We start from the raw sequence: 22,638 nt of genomic DNA, 5'->3' as shown, positions 1-22,638 counted from the left end.
CTGTGTTCCAAATTCTGAATTCCAAGTTTTGTGTTCCAAATCCCAAATCGCGTTCCGAAATTCCCTGTTTCGCATTCCGAATTCCAAATTCCGTGTTCCGAATTCCAAATTCCGTGTTCCAAATTCCGTGTTCCAAATTCCAAATTCCGTGTTCCAAAATCCAAATTCTTACTTCCAAATTCCAAATTCTCAGTTCCGAATTCCAAATTCCATGTTGTGAATTCCAAATTCTCTGTTCCAAATTCCAAATTCCGTCTTCTGAATTTCATGTTTCGAATTCCAAGTTTCAAATTTTAAATTCTGTCTTATGAATTCTGTGTTCCAAATTCCAAATTCCGAATTCCGTGCGCTAAGTTCCATATTTTGTGTTCCAAATTCTGTGTTCCGAATTCCAAATTCCATGTTCCGAATTTCAAATTCGGTGTTCCAAATTCCACGTTCGTATTCTGAATTACAAATTCCTTGTTCCGAGTTCCAAATTCTGTGTTCTGAATTCCAAATTCTTTGTTCCGAATTCCATGTTTTGAATTCCAAATGCCGTGTTCCAAGTTCTGAATTCCAAATTTCATGTTCCAAGCTCCAAATTTTGTGTTCCGAGTGCCAAATTTCCTGTTCCAAATTCCCAGTTCCAAATTCCAAATGCCATGTTCCAAATTCCATGTTTCAAAATCCAAGTTCTGTGTTCTAAATTCCAAATTCCATGTTTCGAAAATTAAAATTCCGTGTTCTGAATTCTGTGTTCCAAATTCCGAATTCCAAATTCTGTGTTCCGAATTCCATGCTCCAAGTTCCATATTTTGTGTTCCTAATTCTGTGCTCCCAATTCCAAATTCCGTGTTTCAAAATTCCAAATTCCGTGTTCTGCATTCTGAATTCCACATTCCATGTTTTGAACTCTAAATTCTGTGTTTCGAGTTCCGAATTCCAAATTTCATGTTTCACGCTCCAAATTTCGTGCTCCGAGTTCCAAATTCCATGTTCCTAATTCCAAATTCCGTGTTCCCAATTGCAAATTTCCTGTTCCGAGCTCCAAATTTCCTGTTCCAAGCTCCAAATTTCGTGTTCCTAATTCCCAGTTCCGAATTCCAAGTCCGTGTTCCAAATTCCGTGTTCAGAATTCCGGATTCCGAGTTCCGATATTTCAAGTTCCGTGTTCCAAATTCCCAGTTCCAAATTCCAAGTCCTGTTTTCCGAATTCCAAATGCCATGTTCCGAGTTCCAAATTTTGTGTTCCGTGTTCCAAATTCCATGTTCCCAATTCCAAATTCCGTGTTCACAATTCCAAATTCTGTGTTCACAATTCCAAATTCTGTGTTCACAATTCCAAATTTCGTGTTCCGAGTTCCAAATTCCGTGTTCCGAGCTCCAAATTTCATGTTCCGAGTGGCAAATTTCCTGTTCCAAATTCCCAGTTCCGATTTCCAAGTCCTGTGTTCCGAATTCCAAATGCCATGTTCCAAATTCCATGTTTCAATTTCCAAGTTCTGTGTTCTGAATTCCAAATTCCATGTTTATAATTTAAAATTCCAGGTTCTCAATTATGTGTTCCAAATTCCTAATTCGAGTTCCAGAATTCCGTGCTCCAAGTTCCATATTTTGTGTTCCAAATTCTGTGCTCCCAATTCCATGTTCCCAATTCCAAGTTCTATGTTCCAAATTCCGTGTTCCCAATTCCAAATTCCGTGTTTCGAAATTCCAAATTCCGTGTTTCGAAATTCCAAATTCCGTGTTTCGAAATTCCAAATTCCGTGTTCTGCATTCTGAATTCCAAATTCTGTGTTCCCAATTCCATGTTTTGAACTCCAAATTCTGTGTTCCGAGTTTCGAATTCCAAATTTTCATGTTCCGAGCTCCAAATTTCATGTTCCGAGTTCCAAATTCCATGTTCCCAATTCCAAATTCCATGTTCCCAATTCCAAATTTCATGTTCCGAGCTCCAAATTTCGTGTTCCGAGCTCCAAATTTCATGTTCCTAATTCCCAGTTCCGAATTCCAAGTCTGTGTTCCAAATTCTGTGTTCAGAATTCCAGATTCCGAGTTCTGAAATTCCGAGTTTCGAAATTTTGAGTTCCGTGTTCCAAATTCCCAGTTCCGAATTCCAAATTCCGTGTTCCCAATTCCAAATTTCCTGTTCCGAGCGCCAAATTTCCTGTTCCGAGCTCCAAATTTCATGTTCCTAATTCCGTGTTCAGAATTCCAGTTTCCGAGTTCTGAAATTCCGAGTTTCGAAATTTTGAGTTCCGTGTTCCAAATTCCCAGTTTCGAATTCCAAATTCCGTGTTCCCAATTCCAAATTTCCTGTTCCGAGCGCCAAATTTCCTGTTCCGAGCTCCAAATTTCCTGTTCCTAATTCCGTGTTCAGAATTCCAAATTCTGAGTTCAGACTTCCAGATTCCGAGTTCCAAAATTTCGAGTTCCGCGTTCCAAATTCCATGTTCCGAATTCCAAGTCCTGTGTTCCGAATTCCAAATGCCATGTTCCGAGTTCCAAATTCCATGTTCCCAATTCCAAATTCTGTGTTCCCAATTCCAAATTTCATGTTCCTAATTCCCAGTTCCGAATTCCAAGTCCGTGTTCCGAATTCCACATTTCGTGTTTCGAATTACGTGTTTCGAATGTCAAATTCTGAGTTCCGAGTTACAACTTCCGTGTTCCGAATTCCAAATTCCGTGTCTTTCGAGTTCCAAATTTTGTGTTCCAAATTCCATGTTCCAAGTTCCAAATACCGTATTCCAAATTCCAAGTTCCGAATTCCATGTTCCAAATTCCGTGTTTCAAATTCCATATTCCGAATTCCAAGTTCTGAATTTCAAATTTCGTGTTCCAAATAACACCCTGAAGAAAAGTCTTAGGCAAGAGGTTTCTAGAATAAAATGGACAAGGCAGAAACCTGTCCATTAAGGGTTCTCAGGATCAGACGCTGATCAAGACTAGACTGAAGAAAGGCTGAAACAAGAGTGCTAGAGTAACAGTGTATGGCCAGCTTTAGAGAGGCAACCTTCTCCTGAGGAAAGACATTTTTTTTAAAGTAATTGTAAAAAACAAACATGCTTATACTTACCTGCTCTGTGCAATGGAATTGCATGGAGTGGCCTGATCCTCCTCTTCTTGGGTCCCCCTGGCACTCTTGCTCTTCTTGGTTTGCTACCAGAGGAAGTGGTTTACTATCGTGGCACAACTGCAGGCTCGCTCCCGAGCCACGCTGCCTGTGTCCATAGATACAGATAGTGCAGTTTGGACCCACCCCTCATCAGTAGATTTAACTGAGAGCAGTAGGAGCCAATGGCTCCTGCTGCTCTGTCATGCCTGTAAGAGCAGGGAGAGAGCCACTAGAAACAGACACAGTGCTGGATCGAGATTGGGCTCAGGTAAGTATTAAGAGGGGTGAAGGGGCATACTGCTACCTAAACAATTTTTACCTCAATAAAAGGAATGAATTAAGGTAAAAGAATGTTAATGCTTTAGAAACACTTTACATTCCTTTTTCATTGGATAAATCTCAGCAAAAAGCTTAGGGGGAAAGAATATCAGGGTTTCAGTGTTAAGTCAACCCTCGTGTAGTGCACAATCAATGTGTGCATGTACAGGAAAAGTATTTTTTGACTTAGCTAGCTTCTTGGTGCCCATAGGGGCTTGTCTTGGCTTTTGATTTGTCAGGTGCTGCTAAGCTAAGACTACTCAGTGTGTCCACAGTAGAGAGCATTTCACCCAAAGCTGTAGGTTGTGCCTCTTAAAACTCAGGGGAAAGAAAAACCTCTGCTGTCTCTGCTACAAATTCAGTGCCCTGAACACTTTCCTCCATATCATCTTCAAGTAGGTTAGGAAGTTACCTTTTTATTTCCTGAAGAGGGTCTGGGAGACAGAGGAAATGAAGCCTTTCTGGTCTCTAGAAACCGAAGGTTCTAGGAGCGCTGAAAGTTTTATTAAAACATTCATAGTGGAAGAAAAGTCTGCTTTTGTCAGTTAGGCTGCATGGTGCACAAGGACTAGAGTTAAATGAGGGGAGCATCATAACAGGAAATTGCTCTGGGACAAGGGAATAGTTATCACTCCAAGCAGTGTTCTGAGATTCCTGTAGGTCATCTGCAGGACACCTGCTATTCTGACATTTTTGGATTTCTCCAACTGCATCATCCTCCTGAGGCTAAGGAAGCAAAGAAAATGGAAATTTTAAATTTCTCTAGCTGAAAAGTGTTAGAGGAAAAATAGCAGGGGGTACCACAATAAAGTGAATAACTGTCTATTTCCCAACCTATTAAACTACGTTGTGTGATAAGCACTGCAGCTTGTCTTATTAAAACCCAGGAACAGGTGCCAACATATAGGGAAACCCTGTTTTATCTTATCTACAATGCTGAGCCAGGCTTCATCCATATTTCGTAGGCATACCTCTGAAGAGTTTGGGAACTCTAGGGACTGGGAACTGTAGAAATAGACCATGGCGCTGGACCTGTATAGAACCCCGAGGCCAAGTACATATGTCTCAGCAATGAGTGGGGTTTTATGAGTGCACACTAGGGGCGGCCCTAGCAAGTTTTTTGCAATTGTCCAATCACCTGAAGGTAGCCTGTATATAACTCATGGTCTATAAATACAAGTCCTGTCTTCTGTACAGTATGATTAAAATATATCAATTCATTCTCTTTTATCAAAATTTTTTAGAATGTTATTTTTCTGGCTTTGAAACTAAAATGCATACAATACCTGAAATGCCTCTCAAGTCACGGATGGTGACAAGGTTGGAGCACACATGCTGATGGCGATACACAGACTCGGAGAGAAGAAAGTGTAGGTTATGCAGAGGCATAGTAGAGATGAGAGGTAACATGCCATCTTGGTGTGGTATCTGCACTGAGATATGAATTCTAATGGGAAAAAAAGAATGCACAATAAGGTCTAGAATTAAGGCCAATGATGCCTTTATTTAACTGTAACTGCATATTTTGTAATATTTTATTTTGGATCGATTTAATTTTATTATAAAATTAAAGGAGCATATGACATACCTGTTGGGATGTTCTTTATGTTTGACATCCAAATATTTCAAAGTAGCTATAAAAGACTGGGCCTGGAATCCTCTAGCCGTGCCTGCTACTACTGGTGTATGGCAGATGGCACTGTCAGTTCCTATACTCACAATATTGCTTCTCAGTGGTGTGCCCACATGTCCAGCTTTATCCACAGCTTTGGCTACACAGCGTACATGAAAACGCCTGCTGAAATAAATGCTATCCAGCACCTTGGAGGTCAAATAAGTCAGAATCACTTTTAAATACTGCATCCATTAAGGCAAATATCAATATATAATTAAAATAATTTAATCAAGTATTGTATGCATTTATTAACGTGTACAGTATTATTGCCATAATTGTATGTCAGTTAAATGAGGAAAACAATAAATGCTGATGGGTGGAAAGAGGATAGTAATAAAAAGTAAAGTAGTGCCTACAGGTGTGGACTGGCAATTTGGCAACTCTGGCATTAGTCAGGGGAAGAGGAGATGATATTTCTGGGAGTATATAGGCAAATGGTCCCCAATACATCTCTGAGTTAGTAAGGGGTGCCAGTACATGAACACTGATGAATACTTGGGCTTAAGAAAAGTTGGACTGTGAACTTAACTTGCAAAGATTCTTTTTTTGTTCCTAGGTACCAAGTACTTACTGTATCTGTGCACCTTTTGGTGAGGGAGATAACAGCAGCCAGTTATGTAAATGGCCATGGCTGTATCTATTATGTATTACTTTACCTACACATATTTTATTAAATTAACAAACATCAGCAACCAAACCATAAATGAAACAATAAACACAAAATGTGAACACTATTTGCTTTCTAATACGATTCTCCTACACTGTGATCTACAACGAGCCTGGGTAGATGCGGTGTGAATTCACAGCAAATTCGCTGCGGATTCAGCACTGCATCTACATCGCAACTCATCCATGCGAACCGTTTGTGAAGTGTATGTTAACAACACCGCGCAACCAATTTGCAAAACGCACCGCGATTTGCAGAATCGGATTGCATGAGTGTGAACACCCATGCGATCTGATTCTGGGACAGACAAAAAAAAAGGGTCCGGCACCAGCTTGGTGTGAATGCGGTGCAATTTAAACCATACAAATCCATGGCTCAAGTCACATCCCAGAGACACCACATGTAATTCGCACAGGAATGTTTTGAGATTCCTGTGTGAATTACATGCGTTGTCCTGCACCACAACAGAGTGAACCTGGACTGAAAAGTAAATCAGTATTAAAGCCCAAAACAGAAACTTATTACAGCTCACCTATTTTTAGGTGTGGTGGCAGCATTAGTTTTCCTTTTTTAGGCTTTTTTTCTTTATTTTCTCCTAGTGATCCAGCTAGTAAGTCTGTTATTTTTCAATTTTCATTAACAGACCAAGCTGTCCAGACAAAGTAGTAGTTAGGGGGTTGAGACAAACCCTTTAACCTTAACAGAAGCTTTTATTTATTTATATAAAACCTTTAGCCCAAAAGGAACAAAAAGGTTTGCTGTAACTGCTTATAAAGTGTTAGCCATAGTTCAGTTTTAAATTGTTAGTCTAGTCCATCTAACTTTGCTAGTTTAACACTACTCTATCCTCAGAGAGACAAAGCTGCTGACCAAAGGTGTCCGCTTTACTACTTCATCCAGAATGCAGACGCCCTAAGACAGGGAGTGTGTGGATCACCAAGTGAAATAAAGGCAAAAAGCTTAAAAAAAAGAAAACAGATGCAGCCACCACCTCTAATGATTGATTAATGATTGAACTAGTGCATGTTTTTGTTACTTATCACTTCATGTTTAACCATAATAGGATGATATTTTCTGTTAGTACTCACCATATGATTGACACTTGTGAAAGGGGTAGTATCAGTTATCGTCTCAAAAGGAGATCGAGCCCCACTTGAGTCAGTGGGGGCTGCCACTTCCCAGCTGAATAAGATTGTGGACTGGTTGATGCCGGCCTCCTCACATCGCTCCCTCATTATGGAGTATTTTGGAAAGTGGTGGTCACATGGTGTGACACATACCAATGGGTACCCAGGAGATGGAGATTTTTTTGAACCCTCTTTGGTGACTTCCTCCACATGGTCATAGTCAGCCAAAGATACCACCTAAAGACAAACAGAATAATTCATTAAAGTACTAGATGCAAATAATAGTGTAAAATCACACTTAAAATAAGGCTGCACATTAGCAAAAGAAGCAATAATGTTTGTAGCTATCACCAGGTCCATGTTCTTGGTTCACATGATGCTTGAAGAGACTTATAATGATTGCAGAAACTTTGATTAATTTGAGGGTTACATTTTCCAAAGGCTACATAGGTTGTGCGCTAGGGTGTCAATGCCATCAGAAAAGATGACCAGCCTCCCAAACTGCCAGTTTTATTTAGCTCTTAAAACAGAACTTGACCCATAACATCTTGATAAAAAGTATTGCTCTTTAGCAAGGAACATACATTCCACATTAATAAGTATGCTACCAAAATTAGTGTGTGCTGTAAATGATCTCCAGCATTGTACCCGTTTCTTCTTGCCGGGGGGGGGGGGGGGGGGCTGTCATTCTGCCAAAGCCCAGAGCCCTTGAGTAGCAGTAAATCTTTAGGCTGTCGGAAGATCGGCCTCTAATGGCTCTAACTTATTTTTAATGGTTTACCAAGAGGCCAGCCTGAGGTAATCTATCAGGACTTAATTGTTTGACTACAGCTTCATTTTAAGTAGGTTCATATACAGATACCCTAGCCAGACCTTCACTGCCCCCCTTCTCCACCATGGACATTTACATACTGCCCTTATCTTCCTTCAGTTCTGCCCAAGAGTGCCATTACATCACACATCATATACTGTACCACTGGAGTGTGAGGTGGGAGGAGTCCCTGAGGTGATCGTTTGGCTGCCTGTGGACAGTTGTGAGAAGATAAAGTGCAGAGTAGACAATCAGGGATTTGGCCTATATGAAAACAGTTTGCTGCTGATGACTAATGGGACTCTCAACATAAAAGAAAAAGCTGCCATATGATTTCATGTATGGCGCATGAGTGCTTAGAGGGAGGCACCGTGTTAAACTGCTTTTTGGGGAACAGGAAAGGGTCCCAAAAAACAATAAGTCAGATCTAGATTAGCTCAACGATTTAGCAACCATAAACACAATAGGGAGATTTATCAATCCTGTCACAAGGCAAACAATTATATATATATATATATATATATATATATATATATATATTTTTTATAAAACTTTATTTGAAAAGTGCTTTCAAATTTACAAAGGTAACAGAGGGGAAAAGAAATCCCTGAGGTACAAAATATTAAAGCGGAGTTCCACCCACTTCTGTGTTTATTAAAAGTCAGCAGCTACCAAAAAGTGTTGCATATTCTATCTTTAGATCTTTATATTATGATAACCTTGAGTGACTACTCACGTCATTTATGGGTCTGTTATTTAATGTTCTTTATGGATTTCTGCTACAGGTGTGATCTATCCCCCTCCTGATTACCATCATCCCCTTTTAGGGGGGTGTTTTGTAGTATGACTTCTTGTAAGCCATATCAGTGGATCATTGCCCCTTCTTGGCTGCTGTGACCATGGAGTGTTTTGGGACCTCTTGGGGAGAAAAAAGTATTTAAAAAACCTCCATGTAGGAAGCTCTTCTTCTTTGGATATACATCATTGGGTAATTATATCACGTCGGCACGTTATGGTATTCATTTTTGCTATATTGTGCATTAATAATTTTCAACATGTGTTCTTATAATATATCTCTCTTAGCAGACTGACCCTCTGAAGAAGAACCTTGGTATATGGGTTGAAACGCGTCAGGCTTATTTCTCATATGGCTGACATTTTTGTATAATGTTATTGTGAAATTTCTGTCTGCAAATGTATATCCGTTTTGGTTTGAGCCCCCATTCACACCTATGTGAATTAGATGTGCGTTTCCCCGCATTTAATTCCAATAGTAGGAGAATGTGACTGGCTCCCTATGGAGCTGGTTCACATATATCCGGGGCAGCTGCAGAGCGCACTGCAGAAAAAACATGTGCGTCTTTGGCTCCGTTACAGGGCCGAATTCAGGCATAGAATCGGTCCTGATTCGTCCCTGAAATGGGGAACAGGGATGCACAGTGCTTCTGTGCGTTCCACAGCATGTTATAGTGTGAACCCGGGCTTAATCTCCTACGGGAGCTCATTTTTTAATTATCAAATCATGTCTTTTGGTACTATCAATAAAATATTGCTTTTTTCTAAGTATTACTGACTCAACTTTTTCATATAGCTGCCAAAAACCCCCACGTTGGGGGGATTTTTCGTCCCTTTTAAAAATTAGAAACAATGGCTTTTAAATGACAGAGCTCAATATTTTTTAGGATCCGTGGGTGTATGTCATCTTGTCCAGTTTCTTTATCTACTTTTATTCTGTATAAATATTTCTGGACCATATCACTTTTGAGCCATTGTGGATCATTCTGGGCTGTGTTAAAACCATCCCTATTATGGACATGAGCTCCCCCATGCTCCTTTGTATACACAGAGCTAAAGAAGGTATTTAATAAATTTGCCTTCTCTTTGTCCCCAGTCACCCACTTTACATTATTTTTTAACCACTTAAGGACCACCGCCTGTACATATAAGTCGGCACAATGGCACAGACAGGTACCTGTACGTGCCTGCCTTCCAGGGGGTGGGGGGTCCGATCGGACCCCCCCCCCGGTGACGGTCCGTTTTCGCTTCAGGAGTGATCTGTGATGAGGGGGCGATATAAATGATAAAACCTAATAATATTATATATATATTTTTTAGGGAAACAATATATAATGACTTTAAGCACTTAGGGTGGGTGTTGCAGGATTACCTGAGAAGATAGCTAACTGACATATATTTCACTACTAACAATAACAGTACTTACTATAGGTGGTGAAGGTAATATGAGACTTCCTGCTGCCTCCTGATCCAGAATGGTTACTGTTGCAGTTGTGATATCACCAAGAACAGCCTCAACTGGGTCATCTGGACCAAGAACCACTGAAAAGGACTCATGCCATTCCCTGTCCTCATTTGACAGAATCTCAACCTTAAAAAAGATGTGGTCAACACCTGAAAATAGTGACAGATAAACCATAAACTGGTTAATGAATACATTTCTGTATTTTATTTCTGACAAATAAATGTGTTTGTGTCTTTTATGACAAATGTTATAAAATGTAGCCTTACCAAATAAAAATATCCATGATGCATTAAGCAAAAATAGCGCAATGAGATGCCGGAGACAACTGCTTGCATCAAGTCACCTTGTCCTACTCTTTAATGTTACACCTTAATAGTTTTAAAACAAAATGTTTCCTTTTGTTCAACTTTTAATTCAAAATACCCATGCATAGCTGTACAAAAGCACCGACCACGGATCAGTTATAATAATACATTCAACAAAACATGTTTCAATCAATATAGCATTTAAAATAAATAAGTAATTAAAATGTAAACTACATGGTTGTATGTTTTAGGACACCTGTCCATCACACCTAGATGATGTTGAACATCCCATTTCAAATGGGATTTAATAAAAAAAAAAAAAACAGCTTCTACTCTTCTGGGGAGACTTTTCACAAGATTCTGGAGTGTGTCTGGGGAAATTTGTGCTTATTTCAGCCAAAAGAACATTTCTAAGGTCCTGCATTGATGTTAGTTGAGAAGACATGGCTCCTGGTGTGAAGTGGGGGATTCTGCTACAGTATCTTACAAAAATTTGTTCTTTGCCATGAGGTGCCATGTTGAACTTCCAGTGACCAGTATGAGAGAGTGAGAGCGATAACACCAAAATTAACACACCTGCTCCTCGGTCACACCTGAGACCTTGTAACACTAACAAGTCCCATGACACCGGGGAGGGAAAATAGCTAATTGGGCCCAATTTGGACATTTTCATGTAGGGGGTGTACTCATTTTTGTTGCCAGCGGTTTAGACATTAATGGCTGTGTGTTGATTTATTTTCTGCAAATTTACACTGTTATACAAGCTGTACACTCACCACTTTACAAAGTAGCAGTGTCATTTCTTCAGTGTTGTCACATGAAAAGATATATTAAAATATTTACAAAAAATGTGAGATACTGTATATAGGGGAGCTCCTGAATTGAAGGGGAGGAATCTGATGTATAGGGCCCTCCTGATGTAAAATGGAGGACTCTGATGTAAAAGGACGCTCTTCGTGTGAAGCGGAGGACTCATTTTGACCTTCCTCTCTCATTTTGACTGTTGCAGCAGTATACACTCTGTGTTGTATCTTACTTACTCCTTCTGACAACTGCACTCTGTATGTTATTTAGTTCTAGTTCTGACCAAAATGTTAAATGTCCCAACAACTGCTGATTTTATTTAAATTCGTCTTTAAGACAGGCTTAGATAAAACAATGGCTTTTTAACCGCATGCTGACCAGCCGCCGCATTTATACTGCGGCAACATGGCTCGGCTGCGCAAATCGCTGTCATGGTACATCGGTACCATAGACAGCCACTAGGGGAGCCACAGAGCCGATGCGAGTGCCCGGCTCCCGCGATCGCTCAGGGCACACCGAGAATACACACACAGTTTCCAGTTCTCTGAGGAGAGAACAGACAGATCACCTGTTCATACAGAGTATGAACAGACAGATCCTCTGCTCATACAGAATCGCAAAAAGTGCTTCGGTCAGGAAGGGGGTAAAATCTTCCAGGCCTGAAGTGGTTAATGCAGAAAAGCATATGTGAGGAAAGAGTTTACCTTCTGAAAAATGATTCTTTGTCCTTAGATTTATATTCTATGTGTCACTGACATTGTCACTTGTGGCACAGTCATTTTATGGTACACATGCAGTTTACACAGTGAATAGACACAAGTTCTGTTTCATCATTCTAATTTAACTGCTTCAGCCCCGGAAGATTTTACCTCCTTCCTGACCAGAGCACTTTTTGCGATTCGGCACTGCGTCGCTTTAACTGACAATTGTGCGGTCATGCGACTTGGCTCCCAAACAAAATTGACAAAATTTTTTGCCCACAAACAGAGCTTTCCTTTGGTGGTATTTGATCACCGCTGCGGTTTCTATTTTTTGCACTATAAACAAAAAAGAGCGACAATTTTGAAAAAAACGCATATTTTTTACATTTTGCTATAATAAATATCCCCCAAAAAAATATATTAAAAAAAATAGTTTTCCTCAGTTTAGGCCAATATGTATTCTTCTAGATATTTTTGGTAAAAAAATTGCAATAAGCATATATTGACTGGTTTGTGCAAAAGTTATAGCGTTTACAAAATAGGGGCTATTTATATGGCATTTTTATTAATAATTTTTTTTTTTATTAGTAGGGGGGCATGGTTACATGTGACATGTCACTGATCTCTGCTCCCAATCACAATGAGCAGAGATCGGTCACACTGTCACTAGGCAGAACGGGGAGATGCTTGTTTACTTTAGCATCTCCCCATTCTTCCTCCTCGTGAGGCGATCGTGGGTATCCTCGCGGCGATAGAGTCCGCGGGACCTGAGACCCGACTCACGGAGGTCCTGGCATGGTGGCAAAATTTAAAGGGACGTACCTGTACGTCCATTTGCCTGTCCATGCCATTCTGCCGATGTACATTTGCGTGCGTCGGTCGGGAACCGGTTAAGGAATTCCCACTCTTTTTTTTTTTTTTTTAAATCAAGTAGGTTTTTATTGAATATTAAAATGTTACAAGACAAAGAGTGTAAAAGTACAATAAGGCTGAAACCTCGGCCAAACATGGTCCAATAGTCCACTAGATACAGTAGATCAATTCAGTGCTAATGGCAGTGCATCACATATGACAGAAACAGAACAAAAAGGAACAGCAATCCTTCAGAACACATAGCACACATGGATCATAGGATCAGAAATATCCTCCGACTATCAAATACAAAACTATGTCAATCTCTGTTCCATCCATGCTCAATCAATGAGTAAAGAAAGAAAAAAAAAACTTTTTATTTCCCCCATGGGGCCGGTTACATGTGATCTATCCCTGTAACAATCTGTATTTTACTAGTTGATATGGTGCTAGCCCTGGAACATCCAGCCAACTCTGCCACATTGTGTAGAATTTGTGTGGTGCATTCCTATGCTGGTAAGTCAACTTTTCCCTGATTAGCATATTGTTCACTTGATTAATCTACTGTTGCCAATTTGGGACCCTGTGCGTAATCCACAGTCATGCTATTAGTTTTCTAGCTACATAGAGTAAACGGATTATCGCTGTGTAAATGGCTGGCGTCAGCAGCTCTTCGTCCAGGGCGACCAACAGGCAAACCGCGGGGTTTCTTGGAATGGCGACTGGAAAAACCTGAGAAATAGTCTCAAGGATCCCATTCCAATAACGTACCAGTTTTGGGCACTTCCAAAACATATGCAGGAGGTCGCCATGGTCCCTCATGCACTTAGGGCATAAGAGTGTGTCACGGATACCCCAGCTATGCAATTTGGTAGGTGCCCTGTAAACCCTGTGTAATAAATAGAGGTGCGACAGTTTGTGGGGGGCCGAAACCGAAACCAAGGGGGGGGAGTCCAGGCAAAGATTCCATGTCTCCACATCCATCGGTCCCAGATCCACCTCCCATTTCCACAGAGTCTTGTATTGCATTAAGAATAATGTCATACACTCTAGAAATCATGCCCTTTTATTCTTTCTCCATTAGGATCCCTTGCACCATGGTATGGTCAGTTAGGCGAAGTAGCATACACCGAGATTGCAATTGTAGCGTATGTCGCAGTTGTAAATACTTGAAAAAGTCTTTGCGTGGTATGCCAAATTCTGCCTGCATTTCCATAAAGGACTTCAACACCTGTCCACTGTATAATTGTGGAAGGTATCGAATACCTCTCTCTTTCCAGGTGCCAAAGCCCCTAAGTTTGAAAAGTTCGCCATAGTTAGTATTCCTCCAGATAGGGGTGAGCATTAGAAAAACCACGCACCTGTAGCAACCGCTTAACGTGTGACCACAGGGTATTTAACAAGGTGATGGTTGGGGAGCCCCTGTCCATGTAAGTGTATCCTGCCTCCAAATTAGATAATGCTATGTCTGGATCATCAGAATTGCCAAGCATTCTACATACTGGGTCCAGGGGATCATCCAATCCCCAGCCACCCAGCTGCTGTAGCTGTGAGGCCAGAAAATACGTTCTAGCATGGGGTACTGCCAGACCCCTAAACAGGGGCACCCCTGCCTTGTACCCCTAAACAGCGAGAATGATTCGGACAGTTCTGCATTTGTCTGGATTTGGGCCGCCGGCTGGGCGTACAGCAGTTTAACCCAGCTTATAAATATATTACCTAGCCCTATTCCCTCCAATACCTTCCACAGGTAAGGCCACTCGACACTGTCGAAGGCCTTAGCTGCGTCCAGCAAGAGGATGGCCTGATTACCCGGGTTTTCCACTGGAATTTGTATATTTAGAAATAAACGTATAATGTTTTGGGCGGTAGATCATGTGGGTATAAAACCAGATTGATCCCTGTGGATCAGTTTTTGTATAACCTGGGACCGTCTCGTTGCTAATACTCTCGCAAGCAGCTTAACATCCGTCGTGAGTAGGGAGATGGGTCTAGAGGAGTCAGAGGATGTCGCCACCTTGCCTGGTTTCAGAATTACTATTATAACCGCTTCATTCATGGAGTCAGGTAGGGCACCTATCTCTAAGGCATTATTAAATAATTTTAGAAGTGTGGGCAGCAAAATGGCAGCATATCGCTTGTAGACCTCGGATGGAAGCCTGTCCGCCCCAGGGGCTTTGTTATTACGGGTTGGTTCTAACGTCAAAGCTAGTTTGTCTTCTGTTATCGGGGCATCCAACATTGCCCCATCCGAGGCAGACAAGCAAGGCAGTTCACAGCCATCAAGGAAGTTTGCTATATCCTCGTCACTAGGTTGTACCTTAGAGATGTATAAGTCTGCATAAAATGACCTAAAAATGTGTAGAATCTCGGATGTGTCCGTATGGGCTATCCCCTGCGTGTCACACAAGGAAGAAACCATAGGGGCGGATCCCTGGGCCTGTGCCAGCAGGGCCAGCATATGTCCAGTAGACTCTCCCTACTCAAAGTGTGTTTGTTGCAAGAAAAATCTCTTATTTTTTGCTAGTTGAAGCGCCAATTGACTAGACATGGATTGTGCCCCTAGCCAGGCCTTTTTGGTGTCTTTCGAGGGGTTGGCAATATAGGCTGTCTCCGACTCTCTAAGCACCCTGCACACCTCCCGCTCCCATGCTTTAGTGTTTGTTTTTATACCATTAATAACTGTGATAAACTGACCCCTAAGAAATGCCTTAGCCGCATCCCTGACCGCTCCCACCGGGGCTGAGTCTATATTATCTTGTATAAAAAATTTAAGACTGTCTCCTATGGGATCGGGCGACGGAAAGAGTGCAAGCCAGAAAGGATTAAGCTTCCAACTCCTAGGTTTAATGTTAACGGGTAGTGTCATCTCAGCCCACATAGAAGAATGGTCAGAAACGTGTCTATCCCCATACCCAGAGTCCCCTACCAGTGGGAGTAAGGCAGAGTTTCCCAACCCCAGGTCAATCCTAGACAAGCTCCCAAAGGCAGTGGAGCAGCATGAATACATTTTGGTTTGGGGGTGGGCTCTCCTCCACACATTCGTCAGGCCAAGCTCATCAAGTAATGCTGCAAAGGGAGTGTCACCACCCGGTCGGGAGGGTACTAGAGGGGGCACAGGCACCTTATCCCATTTGTAGTTTAAATAATTGTTAAAGTCCCCCATTGCTAGCAGGGGTACACCAGGGAACTGTGCCATAAACCCAGCAAGGCATCTGAGGACTTCAGCTGAGTACAGGGGTGGGATATATATATTGGCGATAATGCAAGTTACATGGGCTACTTTACACAGTAAGAAAATGTACCTTCCACCTGGGTCAATAACTTGTTGGGAGCAAGAAAAGTGTGTATCCTGATGGATCAGAACGCTCACTCCCCTGGCATATGCAGAGTATGTAGAATGGAATTGAGTAGTATAGACTCTAGGACTAAAGCTAGGGATGCAGTCAGGAGCGAAATGGGTCTCCTGTAGACACACAATTCCAGCCTTCATATCCCTAAGGTGCCCCAACACCGCCAGTCTTTTTACCGGGTTGCCCAGCCCCCTAACGTTCCATGAGATGAATCTAACAGTAGCCAACATTTGTAGGCAGTATAATTAAGTACAGAAGTAGCATGGTTACCATCATAAGTAGACTAAAGCAGGCAAACACACTTAATTTGAACTTAACAGCTATAAGCGACCTGCTTACAGCAATACCTGAGGCTCCCAAATAGAGTTCACGAGCAGTGAGTCCACTGAGAAGTCACAGAGGTAGTTTCGGATGCTCGGGTAGGAAGTCACTGTCCTGTGTGGATCTGAAGAAGAGGGGGAGAGGGGAAAGAAAAAGGAGAAAAAAAAAACAACCAAAAAATATAAAACTGTAGCAGTGTCATCTTCGGAGCCAACAGGGCTCTCAACCAGTAAGGGCAAAGTAGAAATAACCCTCCGCAAAAACTCTGGAGCGGGGGGGGGGGGGGGGGGCATGGAAACACCCATAGAAAGTACTTCTAAGTGACAAATATGGTTTCACATGCGCAGGTAACATGGAGCACTAGTGGACTGGTAACTGATATAAAGTCCTTTACCCTCCACCGGGCCTGTGTAAATGTGATTCCAGTTAGCTTGTCTCGATCAAGTTTTATTTCGATAGAGGAGGTCTTTGCTGCCTTGCAGCCTTGAGTGCGTTGTCTTCTTGGTCCAGCCACTGCGCCGCCACCGCGGGACTGTCAAAAAAGTGCGTCGAGCCCAGGGCAGTGACACGGAATCGGGTTGGGTATAACATGCCATATTGAACATTTAGATCTCGGAGTCTCCATTTGACGTCATTAAAGGTTGCTCTCCTCTTTTGCAGAAAAATCCAGAAACAGCGAGATTCTAAAGTTTTCAATTTCCATCTTGTCAGGCAGTCCCCTGGCTTTGGACAGGATCGTGTCCCTGACTCTGTAGTTAAGTAGTTTAAACAAAAAGGGTCTGGGGTGGTTGCCCGGAGGTAAAGGGCACGAGGGCACTCTGTGAGCACGTTCCACTGCAAAAAGTGGCGAGAGAGCTTCCCTACCAAACGTGGAGATCAGCCAGTTTTCAGTAAAGTCAACCGGATTTTTACCCTCCGCGTGTTCCGGGATTCCCAAGGCGCTTATATTATTGCGCCTCATGCGATTTTCCATTTCATCAAGTCGCACAGCATGCTGTTCAGTAAGATGGCAATTATACTTTAGGTCTCTTTGCATGGGCCCCAGATCATCCTCCACTGTACTCAGCCTGCCTTCAAGGGCAGATGTCCTCTCTCTCTAAGTTTTTGCATATCATGGCGAACAAAAGTTATTTCAGCTTTAACTCCTTTGATATCCTCAGAGAGAGCAGTAATGGACTGATTACATGATGTTACAGCAGTAAATATGTCTCTTAATTTGGGCTCTACTTCAGCTTCATTAGGGATGATGACCTGTGTCTCAAGCACATTATTATCTTTAGGGGTACTCACTGTATGCCATGCCGCTGACAATCCATCTTCATCCTCGAAGGGCACTGTGTCATCTGCCTCCAGAGAGCTTTCAGGGGTGCCCCTGGATGAGGGCTGGCCAGCTAGGGCATCTTTGTATATTTTCCCCCCATACAGGAGCTTCTGTGCGGCCTCCTTATATTGATCCTTGGCTGCACGCCTCATGCCGGCGCCATCTTGGCCCGGGGGGTCTGTCTGTAATCTGCCTCCGGTATGTCGTCTGGACATGGCAGCGGGTCTCTCGGCATGCACAGCGGTGGTCCGGGGTTTTCCTTGTGACCAGCAGAGCAGGATGGCCCCAAAAGCAGCTGTGTGGACAAGTCTGGCAGAATGGAAGCACGGAGCTCCAGGCACACACGTCCTCCTACATCAGCCGCTAAGCCACGCCCCCGAATTCCCACTCTTAGGTGAAATCACACCATGCCTGCTAATTGCCGGAGCATGCTACAGGTTTCTACATGAGTGAAACTGAAATAAAATCCCAAATTTTGGGTTATCACCAGAACAGGGATGAGTGGGAATCTTCCAATAGGGACACTAGTCCTGATTACTCTGATGACAACCAGAAAGGGGGGATATGATCAACATGTACAAATACATAATTGGTCCATATAGTGAACTTGGTGTTGAGTTATTCACTTTAAGGTCATCACAGAGGACAAGGGGGCAGTCTTTACGTCTAGAGGAAAAAAGATTTAATTTCCAAATACGGAAAGGTTTCTTCACAGTAAGAGCTGTGAAAATGTGGAATAGACTCCCTCCAGAGGTGGTTCTGACAAGCTCAGTAGATTACTTTAAAAAGTCCTGGATTCTTTCCTAAATGTACATAATATAACTGGGTACTGACATTTATAGATAAAGTTAATCAAGGGAAAAATAGGATTTTTGTACTCATGGTAAAATCCTTTTCTCTGAGGTTCATTGAAGGACACAGCAGCTCTTCTTGACCTTAGGGTTATATTGCCCCTTTAGGAGAGGACTAGGCAGAAAGTGTTAAAAACAGCAACACTTGCACAGTACCGCCCGGGGGCAGTACTACTGGCTATAACCCCTTACACTGCATCCAGCAGCTCAGTTAGTCAAAAGCAGTACAAACATAAATAGGAGGGGTGGGTGCTGTGTCCGTCAATGAACTTCAGAGAAAAGGATTTTATGGTGAGTACAAAAATCCTATTTTCTCTATCGTTCATTGACGGACACAGCAGCTCTTGACCTTAGGGACATCCCGAAGCAGTGTCAAAGAAACGAGGGGTGGGAACAGCAAACAACAATAACTCCACCCATAACAACCAGAGCTCCTCAATGGAGGAGTTGCAACCTTAAACAGCCGCCTGCAAAACCTTGCTTCCGAAGCAAGCATCCGAAGATGCGCTCACATGAACCAAAAATTTTGTGAGAGTGTGAATGGACGACCAGGTCACCGCCTTACACGCCTGGGAAACAGACGCTTGATGTCAGAAAGCACAAGAGGCACCAATTTCCCTGGTAGAATGTGCCATGACAGGAAAGGGAGGCACTCGTCCCCTTATGGCATTACCAACAGCAATTACCATTACAAACAGCGAGTCCGACCTCTGAAAAGGAGCCGTAGCAGACAGATACACCCACAGAGCCTTCATTGGACAGACTGATAGCAGCAGGAGCCATTGGCTCACGCAGCTGTCAATCAAATCCAGTGACACGGGAGCAGAAAAGGAGGATTGGGGGCGCTCTATGCAAAACCATTGCACAGTGCAGGTAAATATAGGCATGTTTGTTATTTTAAAAAAACAAGCCTTTACAAACACTTTAACAGTATTTGTTACAATGTTAAAAATGTTTATACTGTTTAAATATGTAGGCCTCTTTCACAGATAGGTAGCTGTGCCCACTGGATTTCTGTGGCAAGAATCAACATATTCTTGCTGCTGGAATGACTGGGTTATGCATTCAGCAGTGACCTCTCAGCCCATTTAAACAAATAGTGGGCGGACAGTGGTCGCTTATGTTTGCATGTAGCTGCATACATAGCAAATAGCTGTGGTTAGGGACAGAGGTCTGAGCCTGGATGCAGCTTATTTTTGCCCCAGGAATCCAGTGGCTGAAGCTATCCTGCAGTGTGAAAGAGGTATAATTGTTTTAAGCTGGGTTCACACCTAATACCGATGCGGCTCCCAGCAGGGTTCCTGTTCGTAACCGTTTACCGTTTCAGGTCTGATTTTAGCCAGATTTTTGGCTGAATTAGGACCTGAAATAGACCAAAAAACGCAGAGGGCTCCTGTGCATAGACAGCCGGTAAAAATCTCCTGCTATTGCAAATTCCCAATGGTGTGAACCCAGCCTTAGTGTCTGATAAAGTTTCAAGTTGCCATTGCTCTGTCAGTAAATGTTCAATTTTTTGTGGGTAACAAAAGTTCTGCAGGGGTGGTGGCCCCAGTGCAGCATCATACCAGCAGAGTGCAAGAGAACAGTGCAGCCCCATGATTTCTAATGACAGCTCTTTGCATGGTCAGTAGCTGAAGATTTACACAGTTTAAATAGTAGTGCTGGGTTTATTGTGGGGCACATGAACTTTTCTAGACAGAATGTCCACTACATTAAACCTTTCCCTCTGACCCTGAAGGCTCGCACATTCCTGCAGATCTATTTGACCAGAATCCAGAACCACAGAAGTATTTAAACTTTCATTAACAAGTTTACTGCCACCAGTTGCCCTAAGTTCTTGGCAAAAAAACTCACCAGGACTGAATTTAAGAACCCGGCTTTTTGGATAGTAATCAACGCCTGACTGAGCAGATCCATCTCGTGTGCTGCAGCGAACTTTGGATGTCCTATTCTGATCTCCCTTTCTGATTACTTTGATGTTCAAAGTAGCCACTCCATCTGGCTCCTGAGGCTCCCGGATCTGATAAGTAGACTCTTCAAATTCAATAGTTGGTGCTATGGATTGTAAAAAGAGGTTCATGATAAATAATTTATAAGCAGATTGAGTGATCATTTACTAAACATTAAACACATTGACAGAAAATGTGCCAAAAATATAAACTACGATTTTTAACACAGTTTAGTACTTTCATAATATTACTAAAAAGCATACTGACAAAGCCCATTGTGTAGTAGACATATGAAAAACAAATGAGGTTGGCCTTGCAATATCATGTTTTGATCTGTGTTATTTCAACAAGAGTTGTCTGAATGTCTTCTGTGGGTCCACTACAACAGTTTAACAATTATAAGCTAAGCGGTATGGAACTAGAAATAAAGTTATATATTGCATATGACTTGATTTAAACACATATGTTAGTAATAGATTCAATTTATATACAGTACTTACCATCTTCATCATTAGATATAGTAATGGTGGCCATATCAATCTTCCCAACCCTGGCTCCACTCCAATGACTGCCAAGTGGATTGCCAAGATATATCTTGAATTGTTCCTCTGGTTCAAATACGGAGTCATCATTGATAAAAACTGTGCAGTTTTTTACCTATTTACAAAGATATGTCAGTCATACATTGTGTGCAAGCGCAAGGGACCCCTGAAACAATGGCGGGCATAACTGACAGCTACAAGTCATTAAAGGATGTGGATTCTGTCTGTACAGAAAATACTATTTATTTTTCCATTTATGATTTTGCTATGTTACTGCTCTTAAAAAACTATAAGATTTTATGCATATTTTACCAACATGTCAACAGATGTTTCTATTAAAAAAATGCATGTCAAAACATACAAGAAACTTCTGTGCTGTGGTGGATATGAATGATAATGGATGCTCTCCACTGCTGGTGCTCTTTTTGGCTTTTATGTTAAACAGGTCACCAGGTACCCACTACGCCCTTGCAGCCCTCTTCAGGCAGGGGGAATCCAAAACACTGCTTGACACAAAGCAAGAAGGGTGCACCAGCCTAGTGCACCACCAATTGCACCATTTATTAAAAAGAATAGACAAATATACTCACAAACATCAATGAGTTGACATCCAAAATAAATGTATAGCAGACACTACATTTTGAGGGTGGTCCCTATTCCTAAGAGCTAAATGTCTGCTCATGCAATATTGATTTATATATTATATAATGAGTTAGGACTGACAAGTGTGTTATATGTTATAAGACACACATATATATGTTTTATTTGTATTCTTTTGTTTAATTTTAATCTTTTGGATTTCTAGATCAAGAAAATATATATGTCTGCACCACGGGTTATATGCTGTCTCAAAGGTACAGCTGCCTCATTAACCACTTCAGCCCCGGACCATTTTGCTGGTCAAAGACCAGACCACTTTTTGCGATTCGGCACTGCGTCGCTTTAACTGACAATTGCGTGGTCGTGCAATGTGACTCCCAAACAAAATTGACGTCTTTTTTTTCCCCACAAATAGACCTTTCTTTTGGTGGTATTTGATCACCCCTGCGGTTTTTATTTTTTGCGCTATAAACAAAAATAGAGCGACAATTTTGAAAAAAACTCATTATTTTTTACTTTTTGTTATAATAAATATCCCCCAAAAATATATAAAAGAACATTTTTTTTCCTCAGTTTAGGCCGATACGTATTCTTCTACATATTTTTGGTAAAAAAAAAATCGCAATAAGTGATTATTGATTGGTTTGCACAAATGTTATAGCGTTTACAAAATAGGGGATAGTTTTATGGCATTTTTAGTAATAACTTTTTTTTTTACTAGTAATGGCGGCGATCAGCGATTTTTATTGTGACTGCGACATTATGGCAGACACATCGGACATTTTTGACACATTTTTGGGACCATTGTCATTTATACAGCAATCACTGCTATATAAATGCAGTGATTCCTGTGTAAATGACACTGGCAGTGAAGGGGTTAACCAGTGGGTGGCAGTGTAGGGGTTAAGTGTTCCTAGGGATGTGTTACTAACTGGGCGGCTGGGCTTTAATTTAGTGAACACTAATCTCTGCTCCAATCACATGGAGCAGAGATCAGCGTCACTAGTTGCTAGGCAGAACGGGGAAATGCTGTTTACAACGGCATTTTCTCATTCAGCTGCCCCGTGAGACGATCACGGTT

General features: G+C 41.8%; 1 protein-coding gene across 1 annotated transcript in view; it reads right to left on the bottom strand.

The window, feature by feature from the left end:
* The window catches only part of FRAS1 (Fraser extracellular matrix complex subunit 1), a 708,831-nt gene that overhangs the window by 36,219 nt on the left and 649,974 nt on the right, over nucleotides 1-22,638 (bottom strand). The window contains exons 60-65 of the mRNA XM_077476089.1: nucleotides 20,916-21,072; nucleotides 20,321-20,521; nucleotides 9,920-10,107; nucleotides 6,849-7,124; nucleotides 5,007-5,239; nucleotides 4,705-4,865 (exon numbers count right to left, since the gene is read on the bottom strand). Coding sequence (XP_077332215.1) covers nucleotides 4,705-4,865; nucleotides 5,007-5,239; nucleotides 6,849-7,124; nucleotides 9,920-10,107; nucleotides 20,321-20,521; nucleotides 20,916-21,072 — 1,216 coding nt within the window. The remainder of the gene's footprint in view (nucleotides 1-4,704; nucleotides 4,866-5,006; nucleotides 5,240-6,848; nucleotides 7,125-9,919; nucleotides 10,108-20,320; nucleotides 20,522-20,915; nucleotides 21,073-22,638) is intronic.

The sequence above is a fragment of the Lithobates pipiens genome, unplaced genomic scaffold (assembly GCF_037356315.1).
Source record: "Lithobates pipiens isolate NorthernLeopardFrog02 unplaced genomic scaffold, aLitPip1_a1.2 Scaffold_13, whole genome shotgun sequence".
Classification (NCBI taxonomy): Eukaryota; Metazoa; Chordata; class Amphibia; order Anura; family Ranidae; genus Lithobates; species Lithobates pipiens.
The sequence above is the reverse complement of the archived record's forward strand: the minus strand, read 5'-3'. Positions and strand labels throughout refer to the sequence as shown.